Source organism: Hippichthys cyanospilos, chromosome 19 (assembly GCF_059441005.1).
Source record: "Hippichthys cyanospilos isolate Australia breed blue-spotted pipefish chromosome 19, RoL_Hcya_1.0, whole genome shotgun sequence".
NCBI lineage: Eukaryota > Metazoa > Chordata > Actinopteri > Syngnathiformes > Syngnathidae > Hippichthys > Hippichthys cyanospilos.
The window spans coordinates 5340465-5356926 of NC_142387.1; the positions used below are offsets into that span (position 1 = coordinate 5340465).

The 16462-nt window shown below is 37.1% G+C and overlaps 1 protein-coding gene across 4 annotated transcripts in view; it reads right to left on the reverse strand.

Annotated features, from left to right (window-relative positions):
• Positions 1-16462, reverse strand: part of sema5a (sema domain, seven thrombospondin repeats (type 1 and type 1-like), transmembrane domain (TM) and short cytoplasmic domain, (semaphorin) 5A) — a 154757-nt gene that overhangs the window by 83553 nt on the left and 54742 nt on the right. For 3 of the 4 annotated variants that reach the window (XR_015863594.1, XR_015863595.1, XM_088401723.1), the window contains exons 3-4: positions 6562-6661; positions 876-921 (exon numbers count right to left, since the gene is read on the reverse strand). Coding sequence is in view for 2 of the 4 variants with exons in the window: in XM_088401723.1 (XP_088257849.1) it covers positions 876-921; positions 6562-6661 (146 nt within the window). In the remaining 2 variants the exon portion in view is untranslated. Of the gene's footprint in view, positions 1-875; positions 922-6561; positions 6662-9396; positions 9443-16462 lie in introns of those variants that run through there. The other variant, XM_088401724.1, reaches the window with a different exon arrangement.

Here is a 16462-nt window from a genome sequence, read left to right on the forward strand (position 1 = left end):
CCTACGTGACACAATAAAGTTCAGTTAAAATTAGTTTTTGAAATATGCTTTTAGTGTCATCCTCCAGATCAAAAAAAACAGACATTAAAAAAATCCCAACTTTTTGGTGCAGGTAGTCATTAATAATATTTTCTAAATTACAGGATTTCTTTCTATACAGCACTATGAAAGCGCCATGTCCACCAATGATATTTCTCAGCTTGATTAAAATACAGTAAATAAATAAATAGAGAACATTGATTTATTCATAGTGCCATTACTTCCATCACTGTCAAGAGGGAATAAACAAAAATGTTATCATGAATCATTTCAGTCACCAAAGAATAAATTTTATTATGCTTCACTTTTTGTTGTTATAAACTCAATCTTGGAAGAGGTCCATGTTCTACTGAATGATTTTTTTTTCTGGTGTGTGACTGTTTTGTTCATGTTTTGCAAGTTGTTGTAATTTGTTGCTGAGCTGTAGCTCTGGAGTTAACATCATTTTTTTCTGATAAAATCCTAGTGCAATGAAGATGAGAACAAAAAATGTTGCATTTCTCGTTTCCTCCGAAGCTCATTCAAAGAAAGCAAGTCATATTAGGTTCAAATCAGGAGTATTACCAGTGACAAGATTTTAGAGCAACTCCTTCCCTCCCTTGTGAGTGCTTCCAACCAAACCGGCTGTCATTTTGGTGGCTGTGAAGACGTTGCGACGTGTGAAGTGCAAAGCCGTTTTTTTTTTTACTGTGACATTTTTAAGTTGCGGGGCCTTTCAGTTAACTTCATCCTGCATGCAAAGTATTCACTGGGAGGCAGAAAATGGAACGAGTAGAAGCAAAGCTACCCCCAAAAAGAGGGAAAAAAAAAAACAGCAAAGGAGCATTTGCACTCACCTGGATCAGTGTTAGGTCCTCAAGATTGAGCCTGAAGAGGTGATTTCTGAAAGGCAAACAGGATGTGAGGTATGGTATACTAGATAAACACACTAAATCCCCAAGAGGATTTCTAGTCCCAGAGGTAAACATCAGGTTCAGAAGTAAATAAAACTTCTTTGAGGATGTCAACATATTTAAAAGGACAGCTTTGCTTGGAAATGCAAATAAGCTGTTGCCTTGGTAGATTTCAGTAGCACAAACCACTGCAAAAACAAACTCAACTTTTACACATTAATTAGGGAATAGATGAAATGTAGTTTAGCAAATTGAATGCTTACACATGTACTAATAATCTGACAAATTTGAGACTACAGATTCTTGCAAGGTTTTTGTCGGAGGGCCATTGTGACTATGATGTCCAATAAATTATAAATTTGATCATTACACATTTTGATCTCTGATGCTGCTAAAAAGTGTTCAAAAGGGATTTTGGTAGCAAAACTGCTTAGAAGTTAAAGACAACATGCAAATTTAGTATTTCAACCTGTAACTTGAAGTCCTAATCAGCATTTAGATGGCCACATAAAATTATGTGGCGGGCCGGATCTGGCCCCCAGGCCTTGAGTTTAAGGGCCACTCATCCTCGCAAGGGATCTGGTTGTCAGCCAATTGCACACACACACAAAACACAAATATATATATACAGTCGGCCCCCGCCTTACGAGCACCCTGGTTTACGAACAATTCGCCTTACGAGCGTGGATCAGGGGGATTTTAGTCCTCCGCTTACGAACAAACCTCTCGCCTTACGAGCATTCCGACAATCCAGCCATTGAGTATGTAGAAATGTTCTCGCTAAACTGCGTCATCAATTTCAGCAGGTGCGTTATCTAAAATCATCAGTAGATACTTGTGGCTGTTACGTGAACGCTATTGCTCTTACAACGTCACACTGACTGTCTCACTCACGGTGTCTAAATATAATTACCATTTAAGTGTAGTGTTTGTACAGCTAAAGGGAAAAACAGCTGACATGAAATTAAATGTGCCGATTGCAGGACAAAGAATTGTCATTGGTTTAAATGTGTGTTTTTTTTTAAATTAATTGTCAATACATTCCAACCGTTTAAAAAAAAAGTGTGAATAATTATCAGTCAGTCAAGGAGACGCCAATATGCTATTGGTCGATTAAGGTCACCCGGTCTCACTCACGGAGATGCTATTGGCCGGCGTCACACGTCAATCACAGAAATGCCGATATGCTATTAGCCAAACGCCTTTATCTAGCTTGATGGGACAGGATGGAAGGAACGAGAGAAAATGAGTGAAAAACGGAATGTTTTGAAGACTTTGCAAACTTTATCTGTTAGACATAGCTTCTAAAATTACTAGCAGCGGTAAAGGAAGAAATAAGAGGATGATGTTTTAGTATCTCCGTGATTTGCACCCTGACTGAAAGAGTTACTGTAACACTGTAAGACCAATAGCATATTTGCGTCGCCGCGTTGAGTCCGAGCGATGGTCCGCTCTCTTTTACGGATGGTATTACGGTACCATATAGTAGATGACTGTCATAACTGCAAGTCATGATAGTCGAGGAACCTACCAACATGCTTTGAGACAGCGACACTGTTGCAATACTGTGAGCTGAACCGACCAGTAAATTGATGCTCGAACAAGCAGTAAGTGTGGTGCCTTGTTAAAACAACACACAGAAACCCTCCCCTCCGCCACCACCCAGCTCATTTGACATCGGAAAAACAGCTGACATGAAATTAAGTGTGCCGATTGCAGGACAAAGAATTGTCATTGGTTTAAATGTGTGTTTTTTTTTTAAATTAATTGTCAATACATTCCAACCGTTTAAAAAAAACGTGCCAATAAGTATCAGTCAGTCAAGGAGACACCAATATGCTATTGGTCGATTAAGGTCACCCGGTCTCACTCACGGAGATGCTATTGGCCGGCATCACACGTCAATCACAGAAGTGCCGATATGCTATTGGCCGAACGCCTTTATCTAGCTTGATGGCACAGCTGGTTGGGATGGAAGGAAGTAGAGAAAACCCTGACTGAAAAAGTTACTGTGACACTGTAAGACCAATAGCATATCTGCTTTACAGTGTTGACTTGTGCTTATCTCAGCTTAAGTCATGTCTTTCCAAAGGTAAAAGTCATTTGTCCTTTGCTGTTGTTATATATTACAATTGTACATTAGATAATGTCACTCAATATCATTATATGTATACAGCGTGATGTGTTATCCAAGGCTTCTGTGCGCATTGCACGCATTCACGAATTAACATGGATTTGGATTGCCCGCTATACGAGCAATTCGAGATACGAGCGTAGCCGCTGAACGGATTAAGTTCGTAACCCGGGGGCCCACTGTATATATATATATATATATATATATAAAATAAATATAATAACAAATATATCAATGTCCACATTGACTGTAATACACTCTTAACCCACCTCAGTCCACATGATAATTATACAGATTCATATTCTCGTTACATCAGAGAACTAGGGCAGTGCCATCATTAATTGGAAATGGGACAAATGCTCAAGTAGTGACAGATTTTCATTTTGCTCTTGCTATATATATATATATATATATATATATATATATATATATATATATATATATATATATATATATATATATATATATATATATATATATATATATATTTTTTACTGAAATGAAAATCTGTCACTACTTGAGCATTTGTCCCATTTCCAATTAATGATGGCACTGCCCTAGTTCTCTGATGTAACGAGAATATGAATCTGTATAATTATCATGTATATATATATATATATATATATATATATATATATATATATATATATATATATATATATATATATATATATATATATATAGCAAGAGCAAAATGAAAATCTGTCACTACTTGAGCATTTGTCCCATTTCCAATTAATGATGGCACTGCCCTAGTTCTCTGATGTAACGAGAATATGAATCTGTATAATTATCATGTGGACTGAGGTGGGTTAAGAGTGTATTACAGTCAATGTGGACATTGATATATTTAAAACATGCCGTCAATTTTCAGTAGTAAAAATGAACCTGTAAGCTAACAGCCTTGCTTATTTTCTTTCTTGTTCTACTCCGATTTTCAGGATGGATAAAAATGTGAAGAATGGTAAAAATGTATGAAAACAACATTATTGGCTGAAACTTTGCTGTTGTGAATCTCTCATCCCACCTTGCCTAGAGCTTTTGGCTTTCGCCACAAAACGATTTCATTGACAGTCACCACTTTTCAAGAGTGATTGAATTTCTATAAATGCTCTCGCAAGAAATTATTTCGTATCGACCAACAATGTATCAGGTTGGCTGCATTACTGGAAGGAGAGCCTTGAGAACCAATGTCATTTTCTCTTTGCAGCTTTTTAAATGATCTATATTTCACGTCTTCTGTTCTCCAAAGACCAATCATCATCCAGGAGGAATAGGTTTACATTCAATTTTCTCCAACTGATGAATGAAAATATCTTACAGTTCGTACAGTAACTTTTCTTCCCTGTCAACAGGGGACATCTTTTCATTTTTCCACATGCTACTGCAGCTCTAACACTCCCTTAAATGCATGCATCGGGGCTCACACACACACACACACACACACACACACACATATCGTTATCAACAAATGCTCTCACAGAGATCCATCAATCTTCCTGAGGAGAGGCTATCAACCATGTCTTGGTGTGGCCTCTGATTTTTACTGTATTGATATTTGCATCGATCATTCGTCCACTCCATTATCAGCCGTATGTCTAACCCAGCTTGCCGCCATCTACCCAAGCACAACACCCTCGGAGTTAGACACTCACCAGAAATCGGAGTTGGCGGGGAGTAAGGACTGAACTAAATGACTTTTTTTGAGTGCCCCTAATCCCACACACTGACAGGATTACCTCAGTGTTAGCTAAAATAAAAGATGCCCAGATGGTAATCTTACACAGGGGCTATGAGGGTCACACTGAAAAGGAAAAAAAATAAATAACAAAACACACATTTCCCAGGAGTAAAACCTTCATTTTAAGATGTCATAACATTTTGTTATAATATGTAATAAAATCATAATGTTATGTTTAAACTACAGCCATCTTATAAAGAAATATGACAAATGCAATTCTAATTTCATGAAAATAAAATCCTCCTGAATGTACTGTTTTTGAGGGAATAGTAAGACAGGAACAAAATAAATGTAATATGGTCATCGTTGAGAACATTTTAAACCTTTCCATACATTTAACAAATAAAAATATAGTCAATGCTTTGTCACATTGAGACCATAATCAATGGTGTGTTTTTTATGTTAATGCATGAAATTAAATATTACATTTATGTTGGGTTCATTCAGTGACCTAACGTGAAACGTTCTCACAAATATTTAACTACCGTATTTCTCCGTGTACAAGTCAACCTCGCATATTAGTTGCCCCCCCCCTTTTTTTTTTTACTTCAATTGACTTCAAAAACACGAGTATAAGTCTACCCCCGACATATCATGAATGTCCAATCAAAACGTGTGTTTTATTAAAATGAAAAAAGTATGGTACTTTAACAAGCATGTATTCATTATACATTGAATAATATACTGTTGCGGTTATGGGGGGGTGTTAACGAGACAAGTGCAAGGAATTGTGCGCGAGTAGACGCAAATGCTGAAACTAATGTTGCAACAAAAAAAAAATTGAAATTCAATGACACAGTTGAATGTAAATTCATCAAAAAGCCCTCAAAGTTATCATCACTATTTGACACGCCAAATAGTTCCTCCCATTTAAATCCTGGATGTCCTCTCCTTCCTGCTAGTCATTTGGGCAACCAACCTCATTACTCTTTCACGGGTAGTTTTGTTTGAAATGGAGATTTTCCGAGATGATTTGCTGATCATCCTACTTGGGATATTCGTTACCCAGGTGACGACTCTTGTGAGATTAAAGCGTGGAAGGTTGCCCCCCCCCCCCCCCCCCCCCCCATCCACTCCGGCTTGTTCGAGCGCACATTCAAGGGCTGAAGGAGACACGTCAAGCTGTTTTTTCCTTTTCATAATCCATCAAAGTCCGACGGAAATATCCATGCTGTCTCGTTGACAACAAAGAGGCAATCAGGCTGCGCTTGATGAAAGTGCATTTGAAAGTGCAAAAACACGAATACGGATGAATACTATATCGAATTAGCGGTGTATATATAATTATTTTAAGCGTTGTATATGACATGATATTACTTATTTCACATTTGAATTAAAGGTAAAAAAAAAAAACGTAGAAAAAAAATTCTTTTTTGAGTTATGCGGGTATAAGTAGACCTCCAATATGAGGGGGTTAAATATGACAAGAAGAAATCAACTTTTAATTAACAGGCTGTACAATACAGACAATATCTCTGAAAAAAAGTAGTACCTGTTCTGGATTAATGTGTATATTTTTTAGATGTACAAAAAAATTCGGCCTTTATTCTCAAAATATTGTAGCCCTGATGCACCTCTGCAGACTACACTTTAAAGCCCCGTCAAAAGACACTTTTCTTGGAACATTTGAGGACATCTGGACAAGATGGTGTCATGCAGTGCACCAGTGAAGCACACTAAAATACGACACAGTGACAAGGAAAAGCGGAACGTAGCAGAAAAGACACTAAAGAAAAAAAATGAGCATGAGTTACCTGGCACCCACAATCAGTTCGTTCTGGCTGGGATCAAAGGTCAGCTGGGAGTAATCCACCGTGCCCTCTGCCTTGAAGCGGAAAATCCACGGCTCCATCCCTGCCAATGGCAAAACAGGATGCAATGTGAGTTAGCCAATCAGAGTCAAAATGGCATGACACAACTGAAGAAATGTATTAAACGGGCTCAAAGAATTATTGTAACTTTTCTAGAGGTGCACACAAAGTAAAGGAACGAGTCTGGGAGTCACTGTCACCCACAGTTTACTGTTCCTTTATGTTTACAGATTCTGCTTTGCATTTCTAAGTGTTTACAACAGCAGTGACATATCTATTTTACATTACAATGGACAAGAAGGCTTCAAAGATGCCATATCCGCACAACCAAATAATGCACTGTTTATTCAAGGGCACAGCAGGAGACCAACCTGCAATGGACTGAAAGCACATCATCCAAAACAATTATTTGCTATAGCAAAATCATTATGGTAGGTGTTATTTCAGACCAGTTCAGAAAAAAAATATATGTATAATTGCACCAGTAAATTGCAGTAATCTCGGAGAGACCACTGTGCAGTAGGACTAAGTATATCTAAGTGTGGTATCATTTTGACAAACATTACATTGAATTTCCTGCATTCCCCTTTCAGAAATGGCTGTCATTACAATTTGAAAGTTGAAGAATTGACTCAAATGAAGTGAGATGGTATTGCTGTAGGCACATTTTCTCAGCTGTATCAGCTACCCAATTGGAATCATGCTCCTAAAATCCCAAAACATCTCTTGCACCGTACAAATAGCCGATCCAAGAATTGAATGACAAAGAATAATCTAATAAATAATAACGGTCGATAACATCACTTATTACTCTATATACAGACAATCTTATTGAATATTTTGCTATTGTAGTAGTTAGAAAAGGAGTTGAGGTTTATGTTTGTTGTAGTTTATTTTGATTTTAATATTTTTTAATGTTTGAATCTGTTTGAAAAGTGAAAGTTTGAAAAGATGTAATTTTCAAGTCATGAAAAAGACGTCTTTAAAAAGTCATCCTTTTGCAACCTGAATTTGACAGGTGAAACACTGTTTTTTCAAGTTGTATTTGACTATGAATGCATCACAGTCTCATTCCAGTAGTCACTGAAGGATCTTGGATAAGGAATCAATTGTATCCTATCTATTTTTTGTAAATACTATTTCCGCAAGTATTACTTTGGTAGAAATAAGAAGCATTGATTCAAATTCTAATTTTAGACAAAATTTGGATGGGCTAAACGCCACACAAATTTCAATGACTATTTTTTTTAGCAAAATCTTGACATTCCATAAGTTAAATACACCTTAGGTTTAAAGGACTCATTTTGGACTAGATTTGGACCTCATTTGGACACAGAGTGGGTAGTGTGTCCGCCTGACAGTTTTGAGATCCCTGGTTTGCTTCTGGATCCAGCTTTCCTTGTGGAGTTTGCAAATTCTCCCCGTGCCTGTGTGGGTCTTGCGTGGTGGGTAGACTGGGCACTCCATACTGCCTAAATTGTGTAAATGGTTGTTCATCTATGTGTGACCTATGATTGGCTATGAAGTATCCACTTCGGGGTGTACCGTTTCTACTGCCAAATGATAGGGGGCACCAGCTTGTCCTTTAAACGGCAAGCGGTTAAGAAAATTGTGGATGGGTCAGGGTATTGACGGGTAATGAAGGTAATGAAGACGTCTGGTAAATGGTAAATGGACTTGCTTTTATATAGTGCTTTTCTACCTCAAAGTGTGCTATGTGGTATTTGTCACTACAACACAATAATTGATGTTTCAAGATGACGTTGAAAAATCTGGCAAACATTATGAAATAATACTTAGCCAGATTTTTCAACCTCATCTTGAAACATCGAACATTATGAAATAATACTTTACATCATTGTTAATGTTGAACGCGTGTAAAAATATGTCTTTTACGTAACTGTATGTATACAAATGTTGCGATACAACTGCCAAATATCGACAAAGACAGACAAAGACATATAAACGTGATGTCATTACACCTGAGCCGATAACTCTCAACCGTTCCAACCACAGGTCCAGGAAGCCTGTTCGCCATGACGACTGTCTGGTTATTTGATAGGATTAACTCAGGTTACTCAATTATTCATTCATTTATCCATCTATATGCATCATAACTCATCTTGCCACAACTATCGCTCTTCTAAGATTAGTGCTATCAAACAATTGTGTTCATTCATCTAATAGCATTCAATTCAAACAATATGCTGCCGTGTGCATATGCAACAGGAAAAGAAAATCATCTGATAAAGGACCAAAGGAAAGCTTCATTACAGTGGTGCAACTAGAAAGCATAGCCTTGCTTCTGGTGTAACGACCCACACAAACGCCTGCAAAATGCATAATTTGTAGCACAGCTCAGCAAGTTATTGTATTATCATCATCACTATAGTCTCTACACTCTGAAAGTAATTTGCATTTAATTTAGCTATTTTTTGAAGAGGGAGAAAATAACCCCGGTCTATTTTTTTGGTTACAAGGCAAAAAGTCAATTTAGAAGCATTAAAAATGGTGAAAGAACCCAAAATGCAAGCTTCTCTAATTCGAGGTTAAAATGTGGACTTTTTGTCAAAACTGGGTGTAAGATAAGAAACAAGTGTGTTAACAGAAATTACTGACAACCGTGCCCAACAAACAAATATGCATTAACCATCAAATGACCATTATTTGGTGTCAAAAACAGAATGTCGCTGTCTTGCAAACATATTACGATAATAAGTGACTTTATTACATTCATGGTCTTTTAACAACAATCAAACAAAATTGTGTTTAGCCTACCTTATATTGCAAAGAAAACTGATGTGCAGGAAAATTGATGATGAGTGGATGACATGTAGACTCTCTACTGCTTGTATGAAGACTTGTGACATCACAAATGATTACTGGTAAGAGTTGAGTAACTAATGATGTTATAGAGTCAAAGACCAGTGTTTCTGGGTTTGATGGAATGATAAAAATACACCAAATGTATAATTAATACAAAATTATATTTCCAGTGATTTAAGAACAAAGCTGGTTTTAGGACCCTTGACAGACACTGATACAGAACAAAATAGCATTTTTAAGTCGAAACATTTATCTACACTTTGATGTTACAAATAAAAAGAGTGTCATACTGTACATTGGTTCTTTGATGTCTTTAAGACCAGAGAGCATATTTTTATGGGTTAAAAACATCTGTGTTGTGATAGTTGCTATATTACTGTAATATTTTAATATTAGAACATTGTTTGTTTTCCACTAAAACGTCCAATTCCATTAGTTATGCTAACTTTCTATCAATTTTTTTTTAAAAAACCTTCTCAGCCGTATACTGAAAGTGGTAAACAGGTCATTTTTTTAACAGTCCACAAGTGAAGCAGAACATTTAGAAAAAACAGAGTCTGCGCAACAGAAATCAACCACCCTCAATTCTGTACATTAGTTTTAAAATGTGAATCCATTGTACATCTTTTGCTGCAATTGCTAACAAAAAAACCCAGAGCGAATTAAAACTACGGGTTGTCTGATTAACAAATTAACTGTGATCAATTAATTACAGTCATACTTAAAGCAATATTATTCATATAATTAATTAATCAATTTTTTAATCTTTATGCTGATTAGATATGATTTATGCTGGTCTTGTGCTTTTGTTGTTGAGATGCAAAACAAAGATCAATCACACCCTGTAGTAGTGGATGCTGATTGGCTGTCATTGTGTTTGGGATAACCTGATAGGCTGCTGTTGTGAGTGGGAAGGTAAAAAGAAATCATGAAAAGGAAAGCGGTATCAGTTCAATGAATGGTAAGATAATATTCAAAAATGCCCTGACGGCATCTTTGATAATGGTTGAATGATACGCTCTATTTTGAAGGAGTTTGTAAAGCAGCTCAAGTTTAGCCTACCACGTAAATGCAATGCACCCAGTAGTGACTTTGGCCATAGCTAAAAATAGCAACAAAAATGCTAATTTAGCAAGCCATAGCACAGCACTTAAACTAAACTCGAGAATAGCGCACACTTAAACGGACAAAAAGGACAATATTTTATTTTACTGTTAATTTTGAATTATTTGGCTATCAACAAAACAAAACAGCACCATTCCTCTTGATGAATGAAACTAAAGAAACTGCTGTCAGCTCTTAAGACTAGTCTTAAATACTGTTGGATTTAAATGGTTTCAACCCAATCTGTTATAGTCTTTTAGAGGATGAGTTTTTCTCAGAATTACAGACCTCAATGAAGTAATGTCTCTCTCTCTCTCTCTCTCTCTCTCTCTCTCTCTTTTTTTTTAAATCTCTTAAAAGCACTAATTAATACTGGGAGTATTTTACCACAGTACAAGCCGTCAAAGTTCATTGTCAAGGGTATCATTTGGAGGATACCATCTAAGTGGCAAGCCCATCATACCCTGAAGAGGTGTGTAGATTGTATATTTTTATTTTAGTGTAGTCTTCCACAACAATTATGCTCCGAGGTGGGGGCAAGTACATCTGAGGTTCTTTGAACGTATGCATCAGTCTGCCCAAAATCCAGCAAGCTTAGAATCCCAACAATCTAAATTCATACAGTCAACCTTTAAGGGACCTTTTTTTTGAATTTGCAAAGCAACTTTCCATCAAGGTTGGAATGAAGCATGACAGAATGAATATACTGGAAAACGCGTTGTCTGCTTCTTCGGGTGCACCTGTCAACATTTGGAATGAAAGCATGCGTTCCCTTGACAGCACCAAAAGCAAACACAAACACAAAAGTGTTTCGGTGACAAATACTGGAGTTGTGAGCGATTCCAAACAAAGACAACTAGAGCAGAGGAACAGGGCTTTCAAATGACACCCCATGTACTGGGGACCAAATAGGTCCATGATTTCCCTTGTTTTCTTCCCAGAAAAAACACAATTTAACACAGTTTAACACACTTCATCTTGACGGTTTGTCACAATACATTTTCATTAGTATCACTAAAAGCAAGACCTTAGTCAATTTCGCCCTGAACGCTTAATTCGTCTGAACGTCTGCCATTTGGTTTTGTCTGGAGGGAGACATGTTTTTAGAAGCGCCAATCCTTAAACCTCACTTGGTTTTATTTCCTGCTATCAAGAAAATCCCTAGCATACAAATGTTTCTGTGACACCACCTGAGGGACGACAGGCTTGGCGAACCCAACCTTGCCTCATAAATCTCCTCCGCTTCCCGCGGGAGGGTGTGTGTGCGTGTGTGTTTGTTTGTCCATGTATGCGAAAGAATGAGAGATGTGGTATTTGCTGAAGTATGCAAAGGGGGGTAAAAGGTCCGAATTGAACAGCACTAAGGATTGATAGCCTTTTGTGATGAGGCCAAGGACCGTAAACATTAATAACTGGTGTCGATGGACCCGTTCCATTCACGGGGGTTCACCCGATCACGGTTACGTTTTACAACAGCCATGCAAATAAGTGGTATTGTGATATTTATGTGCCTTGCGCAGGGTTGAAATAGCTCGTTGTAAGGCCACCCTTGGGAGATTTTTATGATCTCGCACAGAGCCAAACAAATCAACCTTATCGTTAACTCGGTAGCAAAGGAAAAGAGAGGACGACCCCCAAGCTAATAAATATCATTAAAATCGTAGATTTCCTTAGCCTGTTACATGGGTTCATCATATCAGCACAACCCTAAAAGAGATTTAATCACATCATAGACAATGATGTCGGATATATGCCAGAGTGCTATTTGCAGATGAGATGAAGGCGCAATCGCTCACTCGCAGGCGGGATCAGACACACCATCACTGGGGTGAGAGTTCCAGAAACAGGGGCAGGGCTCAGTGCCAACATGAAACCAAAGTACATGCACATACACGCAAATCCCCTTCCTCCCCCTTGCACGGGTTTCCGCCTTATCCCCTTAACCTCTGTATCCCTCCTCCTCAAAATAGAACGCCCCATCGCTCACATCCCATTTGTTATTCCTCCACTCTTGACACGGAGCGGCTGACAAAAAGGCAGGAAGGATAAATATTTGCACTCGGCATCAGAGGCCACGGCGATCTGGCACAGCTCAACATTACAGCCTGGTGCAGCCAGGATGACAACAATGGCAACATGTGGAACCAATTTTGAAGCGTGGATGTTTTTTTTTTTCTTTTTTTTGCTGGGAGTGGTTCAAATAGAGTGTGGCAGCAGGCTCTCAGAAATGAAGAGTCAATTCACTCTAAATACAGCTCTGTGGTAATGGGTGGGAGAAGAATTGCAACTATTCAGTCAAGTCCACGGGAGGAAACAGTTCAGATGGGAAGTTGAAAAAATAAACACCTGCGCAGTCAGACAAATCGAAAAGCAAAGGGCATTTAAGACCTTGAGCATGCCGAGGTTTCTGACCATTATTATTATTAGAAACAAGAAAAACAAGCCAATTTTACAACTAAAAAGCTTGCCTCTTGAATTTCTATGGCTCGCTCTCTTCTTGGAGCTTTGAGTAAATCATGCAAATGAACTAATGCGAAAAGACGGTGTAAGCAAACCTGACCTTTTACCTTCATCACATTAGAATACGGAAGAATGGAGCTGTTGATGTGCAGTAAACATTTTTACCTTTGAAAACATACTTGCAACTGTTCAAAAGTATTCACAATTATATTTCAACAACTAGATTCAAAATATTTGCAAATAAATCTAAGTGTACTCCATGAATGTTAAAAACAGCAACAGTATTTGTTTCCATAATGTTATGCAGATTTAATGAGCATACTCTAAAGCAGTGGTTCTCAAAATGGGGTCCGCGGACCCCTGGGGGTCTGTGAAATAATTTTCGTTATTAACATATTCAATGCCAGCGACATATGTTCAAGTTTTTTTTATACTACAGACTTTCAATCCCAGATAATTAAATGATTCAATGCCAGTGACAAATTTTCTTAAGAGTCCAGACATTAAATCTCTGGATTCTGGCAATGTCTGGACTCTTCAAAATATATTTTTGTGTTGATTTCATTTCATTTCATGTAAAATTGTGAAAGTATTCTTGACTCTTCAATAAAGCAATCAATTCAACCAAGTTAATATAGTTTTTTTTTAAATGATAAAAATGATTTTAAAATTTGTCAAAATGAGTTTTATGTCTACAGTTTCTTGCTAACGGGGCGATGAATCCAGCAAAGTTAAAGCAGCATTTTATTTATAATGATGACTAAATAATTGGCAGCAACCTGTTTGGGGGAAATTGACCCAGTTTTGTTATTTTGTAAAAAAAAAAAAAAAGGCTGAAAATTAACTAATTTAACCTGTTATCAAATTGGATCTGTTGGTGAATAAAAAGCCACTTAACATTTCACTCAAATGATTTTTTTTTTCCCGCAAACATTTGCAATGGGGGTGCTTGGATAATTTGGTTTCTAAAAGGGGTCCCGGGCTCCAAAAAGTTTGAGTACCCCTGCCCTAAAGCATTATGTGAAACAATTCTATTTTTTATCATTTACTTACGAGTACATCCGAATGTATTTGCAAGTATATCCACATGCAAGGCTCAAAAAAAGCGGTTTTGCATCGCTGTTTACCTTTTAACTTTGCACCTCATGTAAGCACATGGACTTCCAAAATTTAGGAGGAATCTTTCACCAATGGTGCCAAACGGTACCAGGTTCCGTTAAACATAATCGAAGAACTGTACGTTTTATCACGGATATTATTTCTAAAATGCATTTGGCTACATAACAAAAATAAATTGTGATGTCATTTTAATGGTCCAACACAGTTTTATTTTGAACTTTTTCTCAACAAATAAGTAACTCATTAATATTGGAAGACTTGCAAGTCTTTCCAAAAATGCTGCTTATATTAAAGCACCGGGTGGCATGTTTCCAATGAAACGTGCAATCATCTTTTTCATTAGGTTTCGGACTTCATTCCTCATATTTGATTTACATTGCAGGGCATTCATTTGTATGTGGTAGCACTGCTACCATGTCCCATTTATTTATTATCTATTTTATTTTTACAAGACATTATATAGTACATGATTACTCAAAAGGCAGTTCAAAACATTTCACTTTTTTTGTTTATTTACTAAAGACAGGAAAATCTGCCACAAGGTGACAAAGAGCATGTCGAGTAATGTCACATATCAAATGAGTACCCTTTACATCCTTGTTAATATTCCAGACACAGATGTGTATATCTATATATCTATATATCTATATATATAGTATTGGTGTGTTCATGTTTATTTTCCCACGTGTTTGAAATAAAGAACTTGATTGAGTGATAATTTCCCTGTTTTGTTAAAACTTGCTGCTTCAGCTAAATCAGCAACTAATCAGCAACAAGACGTGAAATGTGTTTTCTTGTTTTTCTTAGTTGGAAAGAAAATAAAATCTGAACTTCAGTCTGTGGCTGTAAAACTGTAAACCCTCCTCCTCAGAGACAGCGTGGTCTTGTTTACAACGCGCTTTACAACCTTTAAAATCCTTCAAACCTATACTGAAGAACCCTTGTTAAATAAAAGACTTTATTAATATAGTGGCTCTTAAGGGCTTTGAGATTCTATAAGACATTCAATATTGTGGATATAGGCTACTTTTCCAGTATGGAGGTCTTTCCTTGAAGAATAAAAAGACTGGATACACAGTACATTCAGCTGAAGCTATATCGAGAGCGAGTGCACCTTTTGAAATAACAATCTTTATGTTATGAATGGATTCATACGGTGTACTTTCTTTTCAAAACCCTGTATTTGAAAAACCACCATAAAAACGGGAGGAAAACGGAGACCGGTCTTTATCCCATAGTATCCTTGCACCACAGTAGCAGTTCTGTCAGCCAAGTGTTGTGCCAAGTTTACAAAACCACGGTCACCAGTGGGCTACGACTCATGTGGGGCACGCCCTTCCACATGCAGGCTACAATCTCAAAGAGAGAGAGAAAAAGAAAAAATCCCCTTGAAGAAATTCAGGCGAATCTGGCCTCTTCCCGTGATGATTTTTATCCACTTCTTTCAGGGTTGCACTGCTTCAGTTTCTTCCTCAACCTTGGAGTTATTTTGTGACTCTCAATGGAGAAGACAGAATTCCAAAGGCAAAATAACCTTCACGCAGTTGAAAAACAAATAATACAACCTCTGGCTAGAGGATTCACATTTGATCATATTTGATTTTTTTTTTTTTCTTCCATACTTACAACACAAAGTAGTAAAATGTTGCATAAGCCTTTGGACTCTCTAAAACTGACTGCAATCCAAGCGGGGGCCTTGTCAAAGTTTGGCCATAAGAGAATCTAAATAGAAATAATCCATATCAGAATCAAACTAACATTTTTCACACTACAGGCAGTTTTTAATGTTGAATATTCTTAACATTCATACAAGTGTAAAAATCAGTAAAACTGTGATTTTAAAACATAAAAGTATATAATGATTGAGTAATCCAGGTGAACATACACACAAATGTAAAAAAATATGTACTACGATAAAACTTATACTGTACTGGTTAAAATCCATCCAGGCACTGTAGATAATTTATTTCAAGGTTAAAAACATCTTGCTTACAGCATCATTTATGACACATTTACTGTACCTCTGTTCTTCCTGCTTTTCGTTTAATTCTTTTATATTCATATACGAGAAGTGTTCCTCTTGAAATTATTGAAAGTATTCAAGGCATAACAAAGTTCTGTACTGTGCACTATGCAGTTGTTTGGACAATGGAGCGAGAATACTTTAATTCCAGTGACGTGCAGTCAGGGGAGGCTCCATTGAAATCCAATATTAAAATCGTTTTTTATATTACATTTCCATAAGTCCTCTTCAAATACAGGGAGGAGACGCGCTATGAGGCTGCACATTGCTCTGCTGGTCTGTGCTCAGTGCATAGTACAATCCCCCACAAAC